Source organism: Synchiropus splendidus, chromosome 2, assembly GCF_027744825.2.
Source record: "Synchiropus splendidus isolate RoL2022-P1 chromosome 2, RoL_Sspl_1.0, whole genome shotgun sequence".
Classification (NCBI taxonomy): Eukaryota; Metazoa; Chordata; class Actinopteri; order Syngnathiformes; family Callionymidae; genus Synchiropus; species Synchiropus splendidus.
The window spans coordinates 27,890,439-27,904,136 of record NC_071335.1 but is presented as its reverse complement, the minus strand read 5'-3'; the positions used below and the strand labels follow the sequence as shown (position 1 = coordinate 27,904,136).

General features: G+C 46.7%; 3 protein-coding genes across 3 annotated transcripts; all 3 read right to left on the bottom strand.

Annotated features, from left to right (window-relative positions):
* Positions 1-2,052: 2,052 nt before the first annotated feature.
* LOC128753473 (keratin, type I cytoskeletal 13-like) lies at positions 2,053-3,747 on the bottom strand. Its single transcript, XM_053855204.1, has 7 exons — positions 3,367-3,747; positions 3,205-3,287; positions 2,971-3,127; positions 2,727-2,888; positions 2,539-2,664; positions 2,233-2,450; positions 2,053-2,185 (listed from the first exon to the last, which is right to left on the bottom strand). Exons 1-7 carry the CDS (start codon positions 3,721-3,723, stop codon positions 2,053-2,055), a joined length of 1,236 nt encoding a protein of 411 aa, XP_053711179.1. The 5' UTR covers positions 3,724-3,747.
* Positions 3,748-6,128: 2,381 nt separating this feature from the next.
* Positions 6,129-7,799, bottom strand: LOC128753472 (keratin, type I cytoskeletal 13-like). Its single transcript, XM_053855203.1, has 7 exons — positions 7,443-7,799; positions 7,281-7,363; positions 7,047-7,203; positions 6,803-6,964; positions 6,615-6,740; positions 6,309-6,526; positions 6,129-6,261 (listed from the first exon to the last, which is right to left on the bottom strand). The coding sequence occupies exons 1-7, from the start codon at positions 7,797-7,799 to the stop codon at positions 6,129-6,131; spliced, it is 1,236 nt and encodes a 411-aa protein (XP_053711178.1).
* A 3,703-nt stretch (positions 7,800-11,502) lies between these two features.
* On the bottom strand, positions 11,503-13,342 carry LOC128753432 (keratin, type I cytoskeletal 13-like). Its single transcript, XM_053855129.1, has 7 exons — positions 12,900-13,342; positions 12,747-12,829; positions 12,513-12,669; positions 12,256-12,417; positions 12,068-12,193; positions 11,762-11,979; positions 11,503-11,678 (listed from the first exon to the last, which is right to left on the bottom strand). The coding sequence occupies exons 1-7, from the start codon at positions 13,305-13,307 to the stop codon at positions 11,582-11,584; spliced, it is 1,251 nt and encodes a 416-aa protein (XP_053711104.1). The 5' UTR covers positions 13,308-13,342; the 3' UTR covers positions 11,503-11,581.
* Positions 13,343-13,698: the final 356 nt, after the last annotated feature.

Below are 13,698 nucleotides of genomic sequence, written 5' to 3'. Positions count from 1 at the left end.
CACTGTCTAAACATGCCAGCTGGTTAAAATAGCATTTGGGAACCGGAACCAGCATGGATCTGCACTGAGGTTTTAGATGAAATATTTTCTTCATTTTCTTTCAGCCTTCTCACATGGCCAATGAAATGTGCGCACCGATTCATCCATCATGACTGTTTACTAACTGTGTTCAGGTTTATTGGTGACCTGTCCAGTGATCTTGCCCTTGGATGGGCGTCAGACTTCTGCCACGGAATACGTGGTAGAAAATTAATGCACAAGTCAGTGAAAATTTCAGCCTCATAATTCATAAATGAACTGTCAAAAACATCCAATCATCACTATAACCTCAGTAACTGCAAATAATTCAAACAAGCTGATCATTTCTGTGACATCATGTGAAAAATACTAAATGATTATATTTTTATATCATATGGACTTGGTCAAATTAATCAAGGTGGTGTCAAATACAACACAAGTAAACAAAATGAAGGTATTAAAAATGATATACTGCAATTTTCTCCATAATGTATTTTCTCTTTTGTAAGAGTTCTGTCGTCCAGTTAGTTCTTGAACATGTTCTGCAAAGCCAATTAAATGTACCTTTCAGAGCAATTCAGCTCCTATTGATGTATTTCAGAAGAAGAATGTCAACTATCTAATGTAACTTTTTGGGAGTACATTCTGTCTAAAATCATTTGAAATTTGAGTTGAACGTCATTTACAGCTTTTGGTGCAGCCGCCCCTTTAAAACTGAGTATCATCAAGCACCTGGAGCTTGAGGTGTTGAATCACAGGAACCAAAACCCAGACGGACGACTACTTCTCTCTATTCCCCTCCCAGGACTTTTGCAGGTACCTGAAGACATGAACAACATTTTACAAACATCATTCCCTGTTGTTTGTCAGACTGGTGCTGCCTGTTTCAGCTGACACCTGATTGGTTAAGCAATATGTGCCTGCACCCACCGCACCTCATTTTTGGATAAGTTTGAGACTCCAGTCTTGGTCTTCTCTCAGTCTCAACCTCCAAATGTCTTGGCCTCGACTTAGTTTTGTGATCGAAATGCCTCAGTCTTGATACTGTCTTGTCTCGATAATGTCTTGGTCTCTCAGAATCAGAATCAGAATCAAATTTATTGCCATGGTCAGTGGGGAGCCCACTAACTAGGAAAGTGTTTTGGAATAAAGTGCTGACAAAAAATAAAATAAAATAAAATAAAATAACAACAAGGCTGTTCACGAATTCAACAACACTACATAGTTCTCAAAACAGCTGCCACATTGATTCCTCAGTTCTCTGAACCAGCCAGTGTTTCGGTGAACGTGTCACCAGTGTGAATTCACACCTACAGACAAGTATAAATCTCTCTGTGCCACCGATGTTCTTTGTTCACTGACAAGAAGGAAGTGAAGGACTCAGGCTCCCTCATGTTTTATTGCAAATACAGATTTTGGCGTAGTAAGGCAGCAGCACTGACCACAACACCACAATGTTGCCTCCAACAACTCCCTTAGTCAAAGCCAGATTTTACAGTTGTAATGTGATGTGTTTTATCCGTCTTTATCTTTGGCAACGCAAAAAAATATGTATCAGAGATTTTCCTCCACGTTGGAGAATATATGTTCCTAATTTCAGCTCCGTCTTTGTCTCATGATTCTGCAAAACATGGACATTAATATCAGATTATTTTACTTTTGCTTATTTTTGACAATTTTGCATGATAGTGTCATGTAATTTATATTGTATTATTTCTATGGTTTCATCTGAATAACCACCACAGTTAGGATGATAAATACCTTCACTAACACCAGCAACTGAGGATTCATAGAGAAGTTTTTTAGTTACTGGAGTCAAAGAGGAGGCACTGTCTGATCATGATCAGTGTGAGCTTTCAGTGAATTATGACAAATATTTGACAACATTAAAATCTTTGGTAATGATAACAGAGGAGGACAGAGCAGCCAATGACTTTTGAAACTTTTATTCAATCCATTTTATTGATGGAACTCTTGGATTTGAAGTCTCGGTGCTCAGCCTCAGTCGCTCCCCTGTGGTCACTGTGAGACACATTAGCTCCTGGTGGTAGAAGTTGAGGAGGTCACCACCTTTCCATCAATGACTTCCTCAGTGACGATGACCACTCTGGTGCTGGTGCTGGTGGTGGACCTGGAGTTGAGAGGAGAAGTGCGGTTATTGAAAAAGCTCACTTGAAGAGCAGGTTGCAGCAGCACCCAGCTTCCTTCTCTTACTTGGCCTCTCCGTCCAGCAGCCTCCTGTATTCAGCAATCTCCAGCTCCAGACGAGTCTTGATGTCAAGCAGCATTTTGTACTCCTGGCTCTGGTTCTCAATGTCGGCACGCAGACCCATCAGCTGTTCTTCCAGACTGGTCACCTGCATCTGGAGGCTTTGGAGTTTCATGGAGTATCGCGCCTCTGTTTCTGCAAGAGTTCCTTCCAGAGCTGCTTTCTGAGGAAGATACCAAGCAACTGAAGTGAGCAACAATGACTGTGAGGACTGTGGAAGCTTGCTGAGGAGCTGGAATGTTCAGAATTACCATGCTAAGCTGGGACTGGAGCTCAATCTCCAAGCTCTGCAGTGTGCGACGGACCTCAGAGATCTCTGACTTGGAGGTCTGGAGGGTCTCTGTGCTGATAGCCACCTCCTTGTTCAATTCCTCTGTCTGCAGCAGAAGAAACGTCAGTTTGTGTTTTGAAGTTGGCAGTTTTGAAATGGTGATCCCACCTTGGTTAGGAACCAGGCCTCCAGGTCTCGTGCGTTCTTTGCAGCAACACCCTCGTACTGCTCACGGATCTCACGCATCACAGCGCTCAGATCAACACCTGGTTTTGCATCGACCTCAACGTTGACCTGCCCGCCCATGGTTGTCCTCAGGTTGGCCATTTCCTGTCAAGAACATGGTAATGAGATACAAACATACTCTTGAAAAACTGATAAACTCAAGAAAGGAAACGTGACAAAAACAGACCTCCAGGTGGTTCCTCTTGAGGAAGATCAGCTCCTCCTTCAGGCCTTCAATCTGCATCTCCAGGTCTGATCTGGCCAAGGTCAGCTCATCCAACATCCTCTTCAGGCCGGCGATATCTGCTTCCACTGACTGGCGCATGGCGAGTTCATTCTCATACCTTCATGAAAGAGAAACAAACACATGAACATGTTGAGCCTCAAAACTCTTGATCTACCTGAGGAACAGGTGACTCACTTGGTTCTGAAGTCGTCTGCTGCTAGTTTGGCGTTGTCAATAGCCAGATAGATTCCACCGTTGATCCTGGTGGCATCCAGGATCTGCATGAAGAGAAGGTTGTTTTGTGTGGGTCTCAGCCTGAGAAGAAATATTCCTGAGCTATTCATGTGATACACGTACCTTTCCCTGCAGGTCAGCGATGGTGACCTGGTGAGATGTGTAGTCTCTTGCTGTGGGGGAGGTCTTGCTCTCCAGGAACTGGCGAATCTTCAGCTCCAGGTCAGCGTTGGCCTTCTCCAGACTGCGCACCTTCTCCAGGTAAGTGGCCAGACGGTCGTTCAGGTTCTGCATGGTGGCCTTCTCGTTGGCTCCTACGTGGAGGTCCATGCCTCCTGCTGCACCTCCTCCCATGCCAAACCCAAAGCCAGCAGCACTACCTCCAGAGCCGAAGGAGCGGGAGGCCACTGAGGCTTTTACTCCAGAGCCACCGGCGCCGCCGTACACGGACAGTGACCTACGGGCAGAACCACCTCCCATCCCGTAGCTGCCAGATGAGCTTCTGATGCTGCTGGATCTGAACACCTCCATGGTAAGGTCTGGTCCGTGGGTCTCTGTGCCTTGGAGAGCTGATGAGGACTGAGATGCAGAGCTCAGCCCTCACTGGCCTTTTATCCTCACCGTGGCTGCATGGGAGGGGTCACCTGGGGGGGGTCATAGGAGGAGACATTCCACATATGTATGTGCTGTGCTCCATCAACATGTGCTATGTGGTCAGAGGGTATTTACCAGAGGGGTCAATTACTTAGTCATGTGGTCGTTCCTGATCTGACAAAGAAAACTGCACCAGTATGGAACTGCATTCATGTGAAAGCTGATGGAGCAGAAAAACCTGATCACCTTCTGGAGGGTCCAAATACCTGGGTGCTTAAACAATGTTTGAGTCACTTTCTTGTCCAGCTCAGGAGAGAGATAAAGACTCCAGATCAACAGAACACAGTGGCTACAGGATGCTCCAATAAGGTCATTCAAAGCAAACTTTGAAGGAACTATTTAGTTCTCAGAAACATTCTCCGCACGGTTGCTCCACCGCTCCATTACAGGATCACTGCTAAGGTCTGATAGTGAGTGATGATACAACAGTGTTTCTCTCGTCTACATCATTGAAATCAGTCTCCAACCAAAAAGAGTGACTTTGTGTTTCATACTGGTGAAATAAAGGCAGATACCACTCAGTTCTGTGTGTGTGTGACGTCAGCAGGTTCCTCACTCAGGAGGGAACTTTTCATCTCCTCGTATTCTCGTGACAGTCGACCCCCAATACATTTATTTAAGTATCCAATCAGAGACTATGGACTCACTAATGTCTGAGGGTGTCAGCAGCTGTGTGTGTTGAGGCGACGCTGCGCTAGAGTAGAGCTTCGCTGGTTGGCGCTCTGCTCCACTGAATTCAAATGGCTTAACAGTGATCTATGATGAATAACACCTGGAATACATAAGACAAGTTTAGTTTCGATCATAACAAAGTGAAACCCTGAACTAAGTAAGTCAGGTAGGTCATGGATCTGATGATGCTGCAACCCTGTCTGAACGTTCTCATCAACATTGAATAAATCCAACTCAACTCAAAGGCTCTGTCTCTACTCATGTAATTTTTAACAGTTTCATGTGTTAAAATTATATTTGGAGCCATGATCCTGAGCAAACGTCCTCCAGACGTCCTCTGCGCTGCCTGCACAAAAACACCCAACTGTGGAATTAGGACTGAGGGCCTGTTTACATGGGATCAGAGCTGACGAAAACAGGCCTCTATTGAAACCAGCTTCCAATGTGGAAACGTTTTGGCTTCAGCTCCAGGGCTACGAAAACGCTGCAGCTGGACCTGGTGCCTGCACCTTTGAGTTCACCCACGTCATCGAGTCAGAAATGCTGCATAAGCCTCAGACCAGCAGAGCTTGCTGCCACCTAATGACCATGCATCAGTGCTGCAACATTCTCTTCAAACACTGCCTGAGGGGGGCATCAGCGTTAGCTCCATGGAAACTCAGATTCAGGAGGTGAGAATTTTCTGCACTCCAGTTATTTTCAGGGACGTTGGTGCGATGTATATATGTATATGGTTCCTGTGCAAACGTGTACTGGAATAATTTTTTTGGACATCATAAATTTTAAAACAACAATCAAATTGATCCCTCAATTCTGTGAACCACCAAGAGAACCGTTTTGTTCACTGACAAGAAGGAACCAAAGGACTCAGACTCCCTTATGCTTTATAGCAAATACAGTTTGTAGTGTAGTGAAGCAGCAGCACTGACCACAGTGCCACCATTCTGCCTCCAACAACTCCCTTTGTCAAAGCCAAATTATAAGGTCGTAATGTGATGAGTCTTTTTCTCTGGCAACGCAAATAAACTTTTAGTATGAATGTTTTTCCTCCATGTTGGAGAATATGATCCAAAGCGCCTACATAATGTGGACCTGAAGATCACAATATTTCACATCTCTTTATTTTTTGTGATTTTGTATTGTTGTTTCATGTTATTTATACAGTAATATTTTATTGTCTCATTTGAAGAGCCGCCATGGTTAGAAAGACACATTTCTTCACTAAGATCATTTGTCACCAGAGATCCACAACTGAAGTTTCATTGAGCAGTGTTTTCATTGATGGAGTCCAAGAGGTAGTGCTCTCTTACCATGATGAGTGTGAGCCTTACCTGAATTATTACAAAGATTTGAAATACTACAGAGAACAAGCGCCACCTGTGGAGCTCTGGAAGTAAAGAATCATTTTCATTTGACAACACTAAAATCTTCGGTGAAGATAGAAAAGGAGGACAGAGCAGCCTGTGAGTTTTATTCAATCCATTTTATTGATGGAACTCTTGGATTTGAAGTCTCAGTGCTCAGCCTCAGTCGCTCCCCTGTGGTCACTGTGAGACACATTAGCTCCTGGTGGTGGAAGTTGAGGAGGTCACCACCTGTCCATCAACCACTTCCTCAGTGACGATGACCACTCTGGTGGTGGTACTGGTGGTGGACCTGGAGTTGAGAGGAGAAGTGTGGTTATTGAAAAAGCTCACTTGAAGAGCAGGTTGCAGCAGCACCCAGCTTCCTTCTCTTACTTGGCCTCTCCGTCCAGCAGCCTCCTGTATTCAGCAATCTCCAGCTCCAGACGAGTCTTGATGTCAAGCAGCATTTTGTACTCCTGGCTCTGGTTCTCAATGTCGGCACGCAGACCCATCAGCTGTTCTTCCAGACTGGTCACCTGCATCTGGAGGCTTTGGAGTTTCATGGAGTATCGTGCTTCTGTTTCTGCAAGAGTTCCTTCCAGAGCCGCTTTCTGAGGAAGATACCAAGCAACTGAAGTGAGCAACAATGACTGTGAGGACTGTGGAAGCTTGCTGAGGAGCTGGAACGTTCAGAATTACCATGCTAAGCTGGGACTGGAGCTCGATTTCCAAGCTCTGCAGTGTGCGACGGACCTCAGAGATTTCTGACTTGGAGGTCTGGAGGGTCTCTGTGCTGATAGCCACCTGCTTGTTCAATTCCTCTGTCTGCAGCAGAAGAAACGTCAGTTTGTGTTTTGAAGTTGGCAGTTTTGAAATGGTGATCTCACCTTGGTTTGGAACCAGGCCTCCAGGTCTCGTGCGTTCTTTGCAGCAACACCCTCGTACTGCTCACGGATCTCACGCATGACAGCGCTCAGGTCAATGCCTGGTTTTGCATCGACCTCAACGTTGACCTGCCCGCCCATGGTTGTCCTCAGGTTGGCCATTTCCTGTCAAGAACATGGTAATGAGAAACAAACATCCTCTTAAAAAACTGATAAACTCAAGAAAGGAAACATGACAAAAACTGACCTCCAGGTGGTTCCTCTTGAGGAAGATCAGCTCCTCCTTCAGGCCTTCAATCTGCATCTCCAGGTCTGATCTGGCCAAAGTGAGCTCATCCAACATCCTCTTCAGGCCGGCGATATCTGCTTCCACTGACTGGCGCATGGCGAGTTCATTCTCATACCTTCATGACAGAGAAACAAACACATGAACGTGTTGACCCTCAAAACTCTTGATCTACCTGAGAACCAGGTGACTCACTTGGTCCTGAAGTCGTCTGCTGCCAGTTTGGCGTTGTCAATAGCCAGATAGATTCCACCGTTGATCCTGGTGGCATCCTGGATCTGTGTGAGGGGAAGGTTGTTTTGTGTGGGTCTCAAGCTGGGAGGAAATATTTCTGAGCTATTCATGTGATAGACATACCTTTCCCTGCAGGTCAGCGATGGTGACCTGGAACGCTGTGTAGTCTCTTGCCGAGGGGGACGTCTTGCTCTCCAGGAACTGGCGAATCTTCAGCTCCAGGTCAGCGTTGGCCTTCTCCAGAGTGCGCACCTTCTCCAGGTAAGTGGCCAGACGGTCGTTCAGGTTCTGCATGGTGGCCTTCTCATTGGCTCCTACGTGGAGGTCCATGCCTCCTGCTGCACCTCCTCCCATGCCAAACCCAAAGCCAGCAGAACTACCTCCTGAGCCGAAGGAGCGGGAGGCCACTGAGGCTTTTACTCCAGAGCCACCGGCGCCGCCGTACACGGACAGTGACCTACGGGCAGAACCACCTCCCATCCCGTAGCTGCCAGATGAGCTTCTGATGCTGCTGGATCTGAACACCTCCATGGTAAGATCTGCTCAGTGGGACTCTGTGCCTTGGAGAGCTGATGAGGCCTGAGATGCAGAGCTCAGCCCTCACTGGCCTTTTATCCTCATCGTGGCTGCATGGGAGGGGTCACCTGGGGGGGTCATAGGAGGAGACATTCCACATATGTATGTGCTGTGCTCCATCAACATGTGCTATGTGGTCAGAGGGTATTTACCAGAGGGGTCAATGACTTAGTCATGTGGTCGTTCCTGATCTGACAAAGAAAACTGCACCAGTATGGAACTGCATTCATGTGAAAGTTGATGGAGCAGAAAAACCTGATCACCTTCTGGAGGGTCCAAATAACTAAATGGATACATCATGTTGAGCGTCACTTACTAGTCAGGTTTCCCAGCTCAGGAGAGAGATAAAGACTCCAGATCAACAGAACACAGTGGCTACATGATGCTCCAATAAGGTCATTCAAAGCAAACTTTGAAGGAACTTTTTAGTTCAGAGTGGGCAATTAAATTTCTTAAATTTGAAAACAAAAATCAAGTGATGATAATGAAATTACACTTAACATTTTTTAATAATACATTCCATTTAAAGATTCTCAATGTGTCTCATACATTTCAAAATTTACTTTCAATTCTGATGTATTTTAAGGGAGAAGAAATAATCCTAAAATAGTGGAAAGGACAAACAATTACAAAAAATGAAACGAGTTATGTTTCAGTTGCATCGTAATGAACAAAGAACAATGCACAAGACAAAAAAGTCAGAGACAACAACAAGTTTTACACATTTACTCTGACTCCAGGAGGGCCACATAAATTCAGTTAAAGGGCCATATTTGACCCCCGGGCCGCACTTTGCCCAGGTCTGATTCAGTTCTTCAGTTTTCCACCGCTACATTACAGGATCACTGCTAAGGTCTGATAGTGAGTGATGATACAACAGTGTTTCTCTCGTCTACATCATTGAAATCAGTCTCCAACCAAAAAGAGTGACTTTGTGTTTCATACTGGTGAAATAAAGGCAGATACCACTCAGTTTTGTGTGTGTGTGACGTCAGCAGGTTCCTCACTCAGGAGGGAACTTTTCATCTCCTCGTATTCTCGTGACAGTCGACCCCCAATACATTTATTTAAGTATCCAATCAGAGACGATGGACTCGCTAATGTCTGAGGGTGTCAGCAGCTGTGTGTGTTGAGGCGACGCTGCGCTAGAGTAGAGCTTCGCAGGTTGGCGCTCTGCTCCACTGAATTCAAATGGCTTAACACCCAACTCTGGAATTGGGACTGAGGGCCTGTTTACATGGTATCGGAGCCAACAAAACCTCTTTTGAAACAAGCCTCCAATGTGGAAAAGTTTTGGCTTCAGCTCCGCTTCATGAAAACGCTGCAGGAACTGGTGCCTGCACCTTTGTGTTCACCCATGTCATCTAGTCAGACATTCTGCATAAGCCTCAGACCAGCAGAGCTTGCTGATCAGTGCTGCAACATCCTCTCCAAACACTGCCTGAGGGGGGCATCAGCGTTAGCTCCATGGAAACTGAGTTTCATAGGTGTTCATTTTCTCCACTCCACACTTCACACTCAAATCCATTGATTCCTCAGTTCTGTGAACGGCCAAGAGAACCGTTCTGTTGTGTTCAGCTTTTGTGTGCTTTTATTTTATATTTCTGGTTTTCTTGTGTGTTGTTTCCTGTTTTATGTCCACCTTCACAGCAGCACAGCTGGAACCCATCTGCGACTCAAGCTCCACTGATTTCACAACCTTGGTTCCAGTCTGTGTTGCCATATGGTTACTTCGCGTCCACCGGTAAAGAACCTCTGTAGACTTTGTTTCCTCATGTATTTGATAACTTTTCGATTGTGCGTGCGTGTCTTCTCTGCCACCTTCTTGGTTTCTTCCTCGTTTGTTTTCTGCCCTTTACTGTTAGCCTCATGCTTTGTGTGAGAGTTTCTAGAGCTCATCTTTTGTTTTTTCTTGTGTGCTTTCTTCCTTGTATGTGTGTGTTTATTCCACCACCTAGCGCTTTTCGTGGTTTGGGTCTTGTGAGTTTATCCAAGTGTGTTTTGGTTGTCCCTGTTATTTAGGCTATTTTCTGTTACAGGTTTTTCCCCGTCCCTGAGTGTTTCCCCCGCTTCGTGTTTTGTTGGCAACGTTCTTAGTTTCCTTGTTTCCTGTTTGTGCCCTGTTGTTCTGTGTTGTCTGTATATTAAACCCTGTTAAATTTAACCTTGTTGTTTGAGTCCTCTGTTCATCAGCAACGATCTTAGTGTTTGGGTCTGTTCTCCTGAGCCACCGTGACAGAACCATCTGGCCAGATCTCAGACCCAGCTATTGTTGCTGGTCTACAAAAGGCTTGGGACATACAGGGCACCAAGATCATGACCCTCAAGAGGGCGAGCCAGAGTGTCCTGGAGCAGCTGCAGAATATTTCAGCTGCCCTTGAGTGCATGTCGGCTTCACCCGCTGGAGGTGATGCTCCTGCATCAGCTTCTGCAGCTGTCCATGCTCACCCTGATGCCAGCGTACGTGAACCAACCATCCCCACGGAGGTCTACGCTCATAAGCCGGGCTACTGCAGAAATTTTTTTGTCCAGAGCTCTCTAGTTTTTGATTTACATCCGTCCCTTTTCCAGATGGAAAGTGCCAGAATAGCTTTCACCATGAACCTCCTGCTTGATAAGGCCAGCCAGTGGGCAGTCTCTCTTTGGGAGTCAGACTCTCCTCCCTTGGGGAGTTATCGACTATTTTCCTCAGAAATTAGGTGAGTATTTGCTGCTCCTTTTAAGATCAGACCTAGCACTTCGAGACGCCTTATGTCGCTCGTACAAGATTCTCCGAAAGAATCTGTCTCTAAGTACTCCATCCGCTTCTGTATTGAAGACGCTGAGTCGGGATGGAACGAGCCTGCTCTGATGTCTGCTTTCACTAGCGATCTGGCCCACAATATTTGGGATCAGCAAAGACTCCGGGATGAGTTGAACTCTCTGGAGGAGCTAATTATATTAGCCATTTGTATAGATAAAACGAGAGCATCTCCGAGAGAGACGTCCCATGTGGCAGGGTCGGCCCCGTTTTGTCGAACTGATGTTAGCATCTACCCAGAGTTTGTAACTCCAGAGGATCATTCTGAGCCCAAGCAAGTAGGGAGAATGCCACTGACTCCGGAGGAGCGACTGACTCCAGAGGACCACCAGCTCCGCTTGTCGAAAGGTTTGTGTTTGTACTGTGGCCTATACTTGTCCAGTTTGTCCCAGGGGCCCGCGTCTTCCTCCCGTCCTACGTGAGAGGGAAACTGTTACCTCTGTGGAAGCATTTATTGACTCCCATTGCCATCCAAGCCTCAAAACCCAAGCTTCCCGTCAAAGCCAGAGCCAGCCCAGAGCCCCAGAATGCCATCCAAGCGAGAGTTTCTAAGATTCCCTAAGAAATTGCAGATTTTTCTGCAGGTTGGAGTATATGTTCAAAGTTCCAACAAAATTGACCTGACCAGAATATTTCACTTGTCTTTACTTTTTGTGATTTTGCATTGTCGTTTCATGTTCATGTTCATTGAATTATTACGAATATTTGAAATATTACAGCGCCACCTGTGGAGCTCAGGAAGTAAAGAACACTGAGATAGAAAAGAAGGACAGAGGGGCCTGTGAGTTCAGAAACCTTTATTCAATCCATTTTATTGATGGAACTCTTGGATTTGAAGTCTCAGTGCTCAGCCTCAGTCGCTCTCCTGTGGTCACTGTGAGACACATTAGCTCCTGGTGGTAGAAGTTGAGGAGGACACCACCTTTCCATCAACCACTTCCTCAGTGACGATGACCACTTTGGTGGTGGTGCTGGTGGTGGACCTGGAGTTGAGAGGAGAAGTGGGATTATTGAAAAAGCTCACTTGAAGAGCAGGTTGCAGCAGCACCCAGCTTCCTTCTCTTACTTGGCCTCTCCGTCCAACAGCCTCCTGTATTCAGCAATCTCCAGCTCCAGACGAGTCTTGATGTCAAGCAGCATTTTGTACTCCTGGCTCTGGTTCTCCATGTCGGCACGTAGACCCATCAGCTGTTCTTCCAGACTGGTCACCTGCATCTGGAGGCTTTGGAGTTTCATGGAGTATCGCGCCTCTGTTTCTGCAAGAGTTCCTTCCAGAGCCGCTTTCTGAGGAAGACACCAAGCAACTGAAGTGAGCAACAATGACTGTGAGGACTGTGGAAGCTTGCTGAGGAGCTGGAACGTTCAGAATTACCATGCTAAGCTGGGACTGGAGCTCAATCTCCAAGCTCTGCACTGTGCGACGGACCTCAGAGATCTCTGACTTGGAGGTCTGGAGGGTCTCTGTGCTGATAGCCACCTGCTTGTTCAGTTCCTCTGTCTGCAGCAGGAGAACTGTCAGTTTGAGTATTAAAGTTGGCAGCTTGGAAATGGTGATCTCACCTTGGTCTGGAACCAGATCTCCAGTTCTCGTTGGTTCCTTGCAGCAACACCCTCGTACTGCTCACGGATTTCACGCATGACAGCGCTCAGGTCAACACCTGGTTTTGCATCGACCTCAACGTTGACCTGCCCGCCCATGGTTGTCCTCAGGTTGGCCATTTCCTGTCAAGAACATGATCATGAGAAACAAATAAACAGTAAATATAATAAATAAACAGATAAATAAAGTGAGGAAGGCAAACATGACAAAAACTAACCTCCAGGTGGTTCTTCTTGAGGAAGATCAGCTCCTCCTTCAGGCCTTCAATCTGCATCTCCAGGTCTGATCTGGCCAAGGTCAGCTCATCCAACATCCTCTTCAGGCCGGCGATATCTGCTTCCACTGACTGGCGCATTGCGAGCTCATTCTCATACCTTCATGACAGAGAAACAAACACATGAACGTGTTGACCCTCAAAACTCTTGATCTACCTGAGGACCAGGTGACTCACTTGGTCCTGAAGTCGTCTGCTGCTAGTTTGGCGTTGTCAATAGCCAGATAGATTCCACCGTTGATCCTGGTGGCATCCTGGATCTGTGTAGACAAAACGTTCATTACGTGGGTTCACTCGGCTTTTTAGTGTTTCCGTCATCAGTAAACATACCTTTCCCTGCAGGTCGGTGATGGTGACCATGAAAGCTGTGTAGTCTCTTGCAGAGGGGGAGGTCTTGCTCTCCAGGAACTGGCGAATCTTCAGCTCCAGGTCAGCGTTGGCCTTCTCCAGACTGCGCACCTTCTCCAGGTAAGTGGCCAGACGGTCGTTCAGGTTCTGCATGGTGGCCTTCTCGTTGGCTCCAACATGGAGGTCCAAGCCTCCTGTCGTACCACCGATCATGCCATAACCAAAGCCAGCAGCACTACCTCCTGAGCCGAAGGACCGGGAGGCCACTGAGGCTTTTACTCCAGAGCCACCAGCGCCGCCGTACACGGACAAGGACTTACGGGCGGAACCACCTCCCATCCCGTAGCTGCTAGATGAGCTTCTGATGCTGCTGGATCTGAACACCTCCATGGTAAGGTCTGCTCGGTGGGTCTCAGTGCCTGGGAGAGCTGATGAGGACTGAGATGCAGAGCCCATCGCTCAGTGCCCTTTTATCCTCATCGTGGCAGGATGGGAGGGGTCACCTGTGTGGCCAGAAGTGGAGACATTCTTGTCATCTGTGCTCTGCTCCACCTTGGCATGCTATGTGGTCACCTATACATGTTTACCTGAGCTTGGCGTCGAGTGACGTGTTTTGTCCTCGTCTAATGATGAAAGCAGCATCTGTATGAAAGTGCATTCTTATGAAAGTTGACTGAGCAGAAAAACCTGATCACTGTCTGGAAGTTCGCAGTAAGAGTCACGGCTGTCAAAACTGGGCTTAGTTGGCCAGATCTGGAGATAGAGGCATAATCGGGAACGT